Source organism: Morone saxatilis, unplaced genomic scaffold (assembly GCF_004916995.1).
Source record: "Morone saxatilis isolate NCDOM2014 unplaced genomic scaffold, NCSU_SB_2.0 Contig18, whole genome shotgun sequence".
Lineage (NCBI taxonomy): Eukaryota > Metazoa > Chordata > Actinopteri > Moronidae > Morone > Morone saxatilis.
The window spans coordinates 25,423,359-25,435,320 of NW_023339740.1; the positions used below are offsets into that span (position 1 = coordinate 25,423,359).

At 39.7% G+C, this 11,962-nt stretch overlaps 1 protein-coding gene across 2 annotated transcripts in view; it reads left to right on the plus strand.

Moving 5' to 3' along the window:
- Positions 1–11,962, plus strand: part of mtss1 (MTSS I-BAR domain containing 1) — a 50,997-nt gene that overhangs the window by 3,750 nt on the left and 35,285 nt on the right. For both annotated transcript variants that reach the window (XM_035662821.1, XM_035662822.1), the window contains exon 2: positions 8,991–9,052. In XM_035662821.1, the coding sequence (XP_035518714.1) occupies positions 8,991–9,052 (62 nt within the window). The remainder of the gene's footprint in view (positions 1–8,990; positions 9,053–11,962) is intronic.

The following is an 11,962-nucleotide window of genomic DNA, read 5'->3' on the forward strand; positions in this document are numbered from 1 at the left end:
CTTCGAACCATTTGACTTGGAAGGAGGGTGGGGGGGGGGATGGATGAACATGAGTCAACAGGTAGAGAGAGATGGAGGTGATGATGATGGATGGCTGCAGTTCAATACAGGGTGTGGGTTTATAACACACACACAGATATCACTACCACACAGTAGGCACCGCATTTTTAGGAATGTGGTTTTATAATGTAATGATTTAAAGATTTTAAACGTTTTTAAAGGTATCATGGTATCAGTGGAAGTTTGCAGAATGTTCTTATATGGAGTTAAATGATCAATGTTACAAACTAGACCTTTAATGCTTAATGAACTGATGTTGGAATGTTTTGTCGGATGCTGGAAATAAATTAGCAGTTTGTCGGATTTTTATCGGCAGTGTTTTCTAGCGCAGATCAAAGAATTCTATTGATTGGAGACACAGATGAATAACCAGTAAGAGGCTGAGCGCTGCGACTGGAGACAAAGAGATACACAAATAGTATGCAGAGACACAGAAATAGACAAGCCACACACCAACAGGAACCCACAGCAACACTCAGGCAAAGAGATAATTGTTAGGGAAGACAAAGGGAAAAAGAACAGAAGAAAATACTGTACTTCTGGTCAAAGAGAGCGACACTCGTTCAGGTTTCTCTCCAAGAAACACTCAGTTTTGACTTGTGACTGAAATTCAACGTCATAAACCAGCAACCAACCGCAGAAACCAGAGACCACCAGGATGGTGTCGCAGGTGCACACTCCCACTGTACTGATGAGCACGCCAACGTTTTTCACTCATCTGTCAGTGTTTCACATTTGAGCTCCCAGAAAGAAACTTCTTTGATCTGTTGGAAGTGTTTTGCTTCTCTGAGACTTCTAGCAGCGCCTCAGCCCTTTTTTCAGTCATTTGCAACTGTAACTTATTTATGTTTTGAGATAATGCAGCCCATTCGACGTTCAGTGTCATCGAAAGCAGAAAAATACTAACTGCATGGGAACTGTCAGCTCTCTAATAAAGGCATGGAAATACCAACAGCCAGTTGTCCTTGAGCAAGGCAGTCTACTGGCTGACCTCTGACTCGGAAACCAAATTGGTAGATTTTGGAGACTGAACGACTCACTGTCAATTCAAACCTTTTGACCAGTCAAAAAAAAAGTGGACAATTAAGTGAGATTTTCTTGTGTGTTCTTGAATGGCCATTTATCACTTCCTAGGTTTCCGTTGTCTGTTTAGGTTATCGTATCGTTAGCTTTACAAAGTTCGGCTCTATGTTGGCAGTCTAGTTGGTTCGGTGTGTAATAGCGGTGAGGAATTTGGAGTTGGTGCTTTATGTCCGTTTCACTGGGCACAGCTTTGTGACGTTTGTGACGTCTGCGATGCTGTTTTGCGTATGGCGTGTTAGAACCACCCGAGTTTGTTGACTTTTTCTGGTCATTGCCTTCCCTTGCTTTCTGCTTCTACCTGAGTAAGTATCATTCAACTACTTAGCGTTGTTAAATGATTTCTTTCTTTCTCTGTTTTTACAATCGGGAGTCTGCGCAAAAGTGCTTTATTTTGAAAATTGACCGGATTCTCTCTGCCATTCCTGTGTCTGGCTTCCTGCCTGGCTTGATCTACTCTGTGCAGATCTATTGCGTCAAATATAGACTCGCAACGTCTTTCTCCACAGAACAGAGTGGAGAACTGCTGCAGCGCTTCTGGTGGAATCACAAGCGTTGTCTAGAATGACAGCAATCAGCTCTGGTGGCAACGTCACAGCTGGAACCCGTGCCCGGTGGAATAAAGCAGTAAATTCTTCATTTGCAGGCTGCGTGACTTCAGTTTTTACCGCAGAATTTCAGTATGGAAATCAATTGATTGAGCCTGGCTACTGGGGGGGTTAAGACTGACCAACTTCAGTATTTCAAAGAGAAGAGCGCAATGTATAGCAACCCAGACACCGCGCTGAAACACAGTGAACAACAACAAAGCATAGGGCAGTGATCTGCCTACTGACAATATTAAAAGAAAGAAAGGATTGCGAGTTATGTAAGAACGATAAGAGGACTTAAAGGTCCGTGCTCTCCTCTGACTGTTTGTCTCACTTAATAATAACCTCATTGTTTGATAGATAAAGGGACCAGGCAGCCAACTGAGTTGAACATATAGACTTCACTGAACAAACCATTAACCTGATGTTGACACACCCTACCTGTCTACTTTCCCCTCTTTCTCTTTTTCTGCCTTTCTCTCTTTGAGTCAACCAGTGTTGCTCAAACACAGCGTTAAACAAACCATCAACCTGCTGTTTGAACAGTCTCAACCTCTCTCGACCTCCCTCGCGCTCTGTTGCTTCGATATGGGGACCGTCTGAAACATAATTGCCAGGGTGGTGAACAAAATGTCCAGTGTTTTGGGTTTTTTTAAATATATTTTGGGCGACACAGCCAGTATATATGGAGTCATTTTTAGAAATGAAACTATAGAGTTGTGACCAGTTAAAGATTTATGTCTTTAACCAATGAGCTTGGGGCTGAGAGCCACAGAGTAGGGAAGTCATAAAGTGAAGAGAGACGGACTAACATATTGTTGTTTTTGGTATTTTCATGAGATTTATGGACAATAAGAGCGATGGAGAATAAAATGTACATTAGCACGTAGCTTTTACACATGAAATCCAACAGGCCAGATTTCCCTCCATGTCTGGGAGGGATTGAAATGCACACACAACGCTTAAACATTATTTTCTCTTAATGAAAGGAAGATAAAACAAAAGTGATCGCTTAGTCGTAATCCTCTGAAGTGTGTAATCATCAGGTTTCACTCTCAAACTGGTTTTAGTGGAATTTGCACACATCACATTCTTCTCGGAAATGCCTTCTCTACTCTGTGACACTTAGTGATTTATGATAAGATGGTTATCAATATCCCCATATATCCTAAACCAGGATATGTCTCCTTCTGCAACCAGTTAGTCAGAAGAGTCAAATAGAGCGGTTAAATTTACTTTCAGCAGGGTCGGGGTCAGTTTGCTTATAAAGAGTTTTAGTTTTGTAAGCTGCATTAAAAACAGACCCAGAATGAACCTCTACTAACATCAGAGCTTTAGATTTTGTCCTTTTAAAAAAAAAAAACAACAACAATTGTTTACACAAGGACACAGCAAAGGAGATTTTTATTTCAACGAGGAAGTGAACGTTTAAACACACCAGCATTTGTAGTGCGAACATATTCTCATCACTTGTTTGACTGCCACACAGTCGTAGGTGAGTAATGTACACATTTCACATTTCTGTCCTAGATAACTGAAGGTTGTAGAGGCTCTTAGAGGAGCTGATACACACACACACACACACACACCTCCCAAATCTCAAGAATGATTTGTGCAACAAGCCGATTGGTTGATCTGTCAGGGGGGCAGGTTCGAAAGGAGAGACTGGAACTGAGTGGAACAATGGTACAAGTGTAAACGCTATCGTCTCTGCTCGTTCCAGCTTTTAGTCCCTCGCAGTTGAATTCTCAGACTGGTTCATTGGAATTTGCGCTTCCAAACTGTTTCCACTGAAAAATACTTTCTGTTAATAGCCACACCTCTCCAGTTATTGCTAGTATCTGGAAGATGACAAGCAAACAAACACTCATACACAAGCAGCAGTCACTTTAAAATCACCTGAATGGAGGTCTGCACATGCAAAGGTAAGACAGAAAGCTGCACTGCACATTCATGCACCGAGAATCATGAACACAGGCTTGTTTTTAAAACTGAAGCACATGAAACGTCACAAAACGAGAGGCTTACATTGATGCCAACATACAGTACTAATGCAGGTAGTGTTTCTGAGGCTGTATCCAAGGCTCATGAGCTTTATTGGCTGAACGCTATAGACAACAATCAGAGCTGGCCATGTTAGTGTTCTGTGATCATTTATAACTGGATTTATGAAGGCTTTTTTGCAGTATTTTACCCCTTTTCAGTCATTTTCAGCAGTTGGAGCCAGTTCATGTTCTCTTTAATATTGTCAGCTCTCACTTTGCATGTGGTTCATCCTGTCATGCTACTCTGAGCTTCAAGTTGAACATTTTAACCACAGCAGTGTGCAGTATATGTTATTGTGGAAATTGGTCTTCAAAAAGCACCTATGATAAGGACGCGCTGCTTTTTACTCATTACAAATTGAATATTTTGGGGTTTTGGTTGGACAAAACAAGCACTTTGAAGACGTTAACTTCCATTAATTGAGGAAATACTCTGCAGTTAAATTGATAATAACAATGATTGTTAGTTGCAGCCCTTTTCCACTGATATCTGAACCCCCAACCACAGCAGTGTCATTGCCTTTCTGACTGACTGACTGACTGATTAAATGAATGAATTACCGACTGACTAGTTGACTGAGTGACTAAATAAGGTATTTCTAGAGTGAGTCGGGACTTTACAAAGGTCAACAAGGCAGTATTCTCACTTTCAGAGATGTCACGCCAGTCTCTCCTCAGCATTCTGTCTCTTTTCTTTCTGTCGGTCAGCAGACCAAGTCAGGATTATCATGGTAGGATTAGACACTGAAGGCAGGTGACTACACACACAGAGAGAATATAAGTAACCAGATACCTGGTCATGCTGTCTGGTTGACTAAGCAGGTAGGATAACAGCTCTCTATATCTTCTATACATGGAGAGCTCAGGCTCCGTGAATAGAGTTTACTGTGTCAGTGCTAGTGGAGCATGGAGACCGTTTCCACTCATCTGAATAGAGTTTTAGGCCAATACCAAAGCTGGTTGAGTTTATCAAATGTGTGCCTATCAAAGGTTCTCAAGCCCAACACATAAAAGCAACCAGTGTTTACTTTTGAAAACCTGTGGATTTATTTGATTAATATTCTTCATAAACTTAAATTATTCTTCATTTTATCAAATTTGTCATCAGTTAACCCTCTAAGTTATTGTGTAGGGCTATGTAAAAGTAATCAAAGTATTTATTTCTCTGATTCACTGGCTTTTTTGCTACTGCTGCTCTCCTGCTTTACTCTCTATCTCAGTTGACCACTGCTCTGGAACACCTGATTTGGTCTGAATACAGCCTAATGGATTATTTGACTAACCTTTTAAATACTACAGATAACTAACCATCTTAGGTACAACCCGACCAATACCTGTTTTATGCTGATTTCGTTTTACGCCTTTAATCTTTTTTTTTGCATGAATACATACCATAAAAAATATATTTTAGACAATTGTGACCAAGATACTTTTAAAAAATAAACATGTTGGAGCCCTCTTTTGGACATATGATATCATAGATACACTGCTTACAAAATATCTTGTTACCGATCGAGTCGACCAACACGTATCAATACGTGTGATTAGCTGAAATGCTCAAATTTGAATTCAGCTTCTTTTCAAACACTACTTTTGACTCTGGCTGCCTGCAATAGTTGTCATAAAGAACCCAAATCGACTCACTTTTTTGTCAGTTGAATCAAACCTCGATTACCCGAGTGGTTTGCTCAGACTTACATCTCATTCATTATGTTGTTCAGTCATAACTTTAGTTACTTTTTCTTCCTCTTGTGAGAGTAGACAGCTGTTTTGTTGGCAGCTGTCTCTGGGAACCCTGTGGACACCATCAGTGACCCTTGGGGTCCCAGGACCCTAATTTAGCAACCACTGCTCTAAGCTCTCAATATCAAGCTTCAATGGACTCTGATACTCTGTCCGTCTGGTGATTTCAGCCCTGCCTGCTGCAAAACCACTGCTGGAATATTTTGTCTGCGACTGACTGTGACATTCCTGGCAGTCACAACAAATCCTGACAGAATTTAAGATTTAGGCGAGAAGTGGCGAGGGAACAAGAGCTGCACAGACTGAAATACAAGCAGCAGAGATTTTCTAGTGTACGCTCTTAGTTTGTAGCTTAATACTGTTGTCCAAAGTGACCTTCAGTGACTGCTCAAGTAGAATAAACTTAATTTCCTAGATAACCAACTCTACATGAAGGAAGTCAAGCGTCAGAGCTACAGTGCTGTGATGATAATCATGTGAACAGTAGGGGTAGTACTGTAATAGGTGTTTGGTATGTTCCTCAGTTTTGGGGTCAGGGTTTGGTATGTTCTCTGAACAACAGGGAATACGAAATATTAAAAAAATGCTAACTATGTCAGGATTGAATTTATATAATTGGCCATTATTCTTTCTTTAAAAATCAAGGCACTTAAAATTAAAAAATAAGAAACTGCCAATATGCAATTTTGTCCATTGTCACTGTCAGGAAATCATAACTCTTCCAAACGATGGATCTTAAGGACATGGCGGACTCTGCCACTTCTCGCTGTTTTTGCCAACAGACAACACCTGACCGGCTTGAATTTATTTTGTGCACATACTACGATATAAACCTAAGTGTATTAGGGCTAATTTGACAGTAAACGTTTGATTATAGGTTGCATTGGAGTACAGGGTGAAACACACATACCATTAAACCTTGTGAAAGACTCAGCAGACAAAAATGTACAGACATGTAATAAATTGCCAGTCTGAGAACACGAGGTACAAGAGATTTGATTCCAGGCAGATTTATGCATGAGACAATTTTCCATGCATGGATTTTCTGAAAGATTAATACGGTGAAAACCCCTTGCATGAGATGAGGTTTTGGAAAGATTACAGTATATTCTGAATGCCTTCAATTCAGAACACTATATTATCATATCTAGAAATGACATACTGCCTGAAATTTACAACCATCCACTCAGTATCAGTAATTCAATAACAACAAATGATTTCGGCTCCAAAAACATTGCTTTCCTCACAAATGCTGTAACATTAAAGTCCAGTTTACCTTAAATGTGCATCATAAATTTTATTTGTCAGCGTTATGTTCTTTTTTTCCCTCTAAATCCCAGTATAAATTTTGTTCCAGCCACAACCTATTCTGTCCCCGCAGGGATCAATAAGGTTTTTGGAGTGCAATCTATTTCTATTAATTTCCTTCCTCTTCAATTTATCCCAGGTTCACAATTAGTTGCTCACCAGAGGCATTCAGTCGGTCACCTGCAGTATTTCATCATGCACTGTTAAGTCCCTGCAGCTAGTAAACCTGTCAGCTCTATGCCGTGTGCATGCCTGGCTAGCTGCGAAGCGGGGGCCGGCTAACAGCTTTAGCAGTGTGGAGCTAAGAGGCTAATGGCGTGGTGTTAGGGGTTAAATCGGTATTATCCCCTCTCTGGTGGACCAGCAGAAACAGAGGACAGACAGGGTGACTGGGTTCGGAAAAATAAAGAGAGAGAAAGTGGGATTCAGCCCTCTGTCCCAACAGGGCTTTCCTGCATTTTTAATTGAATAACCAGAACACCACACCAGCAGCTGTTGGTCACAGATGTAACCCAAGGTCAGAGTCTGCAGCATGAACCAGCCTTGGATTACATAATCAGTCAGCTGCTGTTACAAAATGCGGACATAGAAACAGTTTTACCCCCTAAAGGAAGTGTTAAACACAAACCTGGAGGATATTTTTATCTCTGCACAAAGAGAAATAAAACATTAGAGCTTTTGAAACCCTCTGTCATCTTGTGCTGTATTGGTGATATTAGCAAATAGTGCAGATATTCTTTAATCCCTTTTCCTTTTTACACTTTAATGGAAACAAACTAGTCAATTATTGATTAGTCAAATTACATGAAATGAATCAGCAACTATTTTCTATATAATCACGTAATAATTTGTCATTCTGAAAGCACACCTGCCTACACTACATTACGTAGTTTCATCTCCCCGATTGTGTAGATTTTTTAAATTCTTTTGGCTTTTTGAATCTCTCTTTGGTCTAAATTGAAAATGTGCATTAAAAAAAAGTTGAAATATGCGCTACTGCTGAGTTTGAACAGGATCTGTGGCTCAGTGGCAATATTAGATGCTGAGATGTGCTCAGAGGAAAAGCTGCAGTTTCACAGAGAATCAATCACAGCTGCATGACAGCAGCATTGGTTTGCTTGTGTTTGGCTCTGCTTCTTCATGCTTGTTTCTATATGTTTATGGTCGGCCTGAGAGCCTTTGCCTCATGTGAAACCCAGAGAAGAGCCAAAAATAACAGGAGTCAGTCAGCTGTTGATGGTTTTACACCGTTCAGAGCTGCTGCTGTTGTTCAGAATAACTGAGACAGATCTGCAACTATTACTCCATCAATCAGTCGACAGAAAACTAGTCGACAACAATTTCTCTGTTGACCAGCGGGCGGCCAGTAATGCTGACCTTTCACCCCAGAGCCTAATCTCTCCTGAACTGATTTCTCAGCACCGCGTGAATTAACAGCATCATTAAACTCAATATAACGTTAGACTCTGGTTTTCTGTCTCGATCCTTTATTCATTTTTCATCATCATTCTTCATGTGTTTGGTCTTCTTTCCTTGTTTTTCTTGTCATTCTACCTTGCTGTCTCTTTTCATTTTGCATACTTCCCGCTGCCCCCCTGTTCTGTCTCGATACCCTATTGTTTTCTGTCTTTTTGCCCATCTGATTTACATTTAGATCAATTCTCTCATTCATTTCAGTTCAGTCCATTAATCCTGGCAATGAGATATTATTTATAGTTCTCATTCTTTCACGGCCACTCCGCGTACAAATTGGTGAATTTTTATTGCTGCCGAGTTCATACGTGTCGCCTCTGTGTAATGAGAATACAGCAAATACACGTTAAGATGTCATTTTAAAACAAATCAATTATATCTCATATTTAATCTCATCTTCCTTTTCATCAAGTGTTTATTTTGAGTGTACCAGATTAAAATAAGATTACAATGAAGTATTTGTTTGTTTTGTAACCACACATTCCAGTCCAGTGCAGAGAAATACCTGACAGCTTTAATACTAATACTTTAATAATAGCTGTCTCCCTCATTAAGGTCATAAGCTCTTAAATATTGTTAAAGCTTTGTGTTTAATGTCTCGGCTAAACTCAGTGAATCCTTTTGTCGTCGAACTTGTTGTGCGATGCTGACGGAGGTTTAATGTACTTTATGTTCTCTGTGTTTGCTGCAGGCCAGTTATCCTACATGGGAGGACTTTGTAACCAAAGGAGCCAAGCTACAATCACAGCTCAGGTAAAACGCAACCCACACACACACAAGCATACACATTTTAACTCCGCATGTAATATGTCTTTTCCTATCTGACCCCATTGGCCTGCAGGTCATACAACCACTGGCTACTAGGGCTGTAACCAAATCAGAATATTTCTGAGTACGCTCTGCTTGACATTATAAGTGATGTATTATCACCTGTAGAGCAGTCGCCTTAGACTAAACTCCTATAATAAACTACATGTCTTTTTACCTGTAAGACTCGTGTTTTAGTGCCTTTGGTCATCATCAGTGATTCAGTGAATGAGTCAAAGAAATACAAAGAATGCATCCTGATCATAGTTCAGTAATAAAATCCACACTGCAGTCCATCTCTCCTGTGTGGCTATAAACTGCGGTGTAGGAAGTCTTTCTAAAAATGCAAATTACTCACCTTTATGTCACATTGATACCGGTAGCAATGTGAACCAAGCAGTACAGGGACTAGTGGACAAACGGCAGTAGCTTGCAGAGCTCCTGGGGTCTCGGGGGTTACGCTGCAGTACTGAACGGGCAATCATTGGCTCCAGATAGGGCCTTTTGCAAGTTGTTTTTCCTACATGCTTGGAAGGTGAGTGGTATTCAGTTGGTTGCAATCAGCAACTTCACCGCTAGATGCCACTAAATCCAACACACTGCTCCTTTAAGCAACATTTTGTGTTTAAATAACTTTTTAATGGTGACAAGTTTGTCTTTGGTAGCACAACTCAGGCAAGTTATTGGAAGTTTTTATAATATTTAAATTATAATGACTCACATTTCTCTGTAAACTGACTTATTGTTGACCCCTGCAATGTCCCTGCTAAACATCTTCTGATTATTGTCATATAACATGTACACAACACATGATTCCTGCATGTGTTTTGACTCTGACTCTCCGTCACACACACAATGACCCAGTAGCTGGCTCAGTGTAATAACAGCATAATGGCTGTGCTTCCCAGTAGGCCAGTTTACTTTGATAAGCATCACTCCGCCTGCTGCAGCCAGTCACAGTCCATTAGCCCTGCCAGTCAGCCAGCTACACACACACACACACACTGATGCAAGCACAAATAGGACATCCATGCTCTTCAAACCGCTCTAATGTTTAATGCTGCTCAAAAGATTTGCTGTGGATAATTTTGTACACATGAAGCTTCAATCCAGACTTCACGGTTGTTTGTTCATTGAACCACCATAAAAATCAAATGCCCTTTCAAATAGGAAGCAAAAACATTTCTTTTTTCAAAGAAGTTAATATTTTATAATAATGTGTGATTTTCAAGTCTTTATTCCATAGCTCCGACCCTCATAGAACCCTTCACAAGAGCATATTACAGAAGTCTTTATGAAGTCTTAACAGAGTTTGTTCAGGAAACGTTTAATTAGTCCATTGTCAAACAGCTTTTGTGCTCAGCTGACAGGACGTCACATGATTCACATCACAAATGTAAAGGCTTCAGACAGAAACACGTCTGACACAATAGATGTGTTTAAAATGACATAACTGTGGCCTAAAAGATGGAGCGGAGTCCTCAGTACAGAGGGTTGTTGTGGGATTTGGATCCTGCAGGACACGACACAAACGTTGTGGATGTGGTCTGTATGAAATCATATATATGAAAATATGAGTGACTGTTAGTAGGTTTAACTGTCGATGGAAATGCATTTCCGTCCATAAACACTAGAACAAATAAAGTTCCAGTTCTTTGGACAGTAGTTGTGCATTGAGACACAGACTGTTCAGAACAATAAATAATATGTTGGCTCATTCAGGCAGTCGCATAATTGGCTCTGCCCTGTTTGTGTTGAGTGATCCGGAGCCTTTTTGATGAAAAGTTGCATTGTGAAATAATCATTAGGGGTTTGTGCAAAGTCTGGAAAATGTTTAATTTTAACCGCTTTGTTTTCAAGGTTAGGAAAATGCTTGAATTTGAATACAATCCTTAAAAAATGTTTGATTTAAACATAACACTGTTTAATTTACGCAATCACTCTCGGAAACCAAAGATCTTTATTTTAAATTTAAATTCGAAATTAAACGATCTGTTGTTATATTTGTTTGTTGTCAAAAGGACATTTTTAAATAAATGACTAGAAAGACTTTGATGGCTAAATATTCTGTTTTTACTGCGTGATTAATTATTTTATATTTTTTTTATTTATTTCATTTTTAAACACTTTCAGTCGGCATAGTTTTGTGCTTGCATACTTGAATTTCAATTTCATTTAACCATCATTAATATAAGGAATTGCCATCTGTACACACAAATAATTACAGTATCACTGCTTCTCTGAAGTCTGGGACACAATCTTATCCTCTTATCACTGCCTTAAGCTAAAGGTGCTTTTACTTTTAAAGGCATTAAATGTTTTCATTTTGGATCTTCCAAAGTTGACTTATTGAACAGCTGAATTATTGTATAAGTATCTTTTTAATAGTAATGTGAATGATTAAAAGACTTGTGCAGTCTGATATGAAGCCCCACTCTAACCAGTGTGTGTGTGTACCAGCTGAACAAAGACAACTCAGAGCTTCTGTTGGACTCCAGTGGGGTTTCTAGTGTCTTGTTGAGGAATGTGGGACTGTGAGTTTTCCCGCAGCACCACCAGAGTGTTCAGGCAGCTGGGGATCATGGGACGGCAGATCAAACATATCTGTGCACACATGAGGTGTGTGTTTTGATTTTATATTGCCTGTACCGGGACTTCATTTTAGCTTTAAATCCAAATATTAAGTGTTTTAGTGTCCCGTACCTCATTATTCTCATTGGTTTGTTCCATTGTTGCTAAAGTTGGCTCACATCAAAGGAAGTTATTGATTATTTCACTTGTTAGTTATGACAGTCGGATGTGGAAATTGTTGTTCTTTGAATTGTGTGTGTGTGTGTGTGTGTGTTTGGGTGTTAA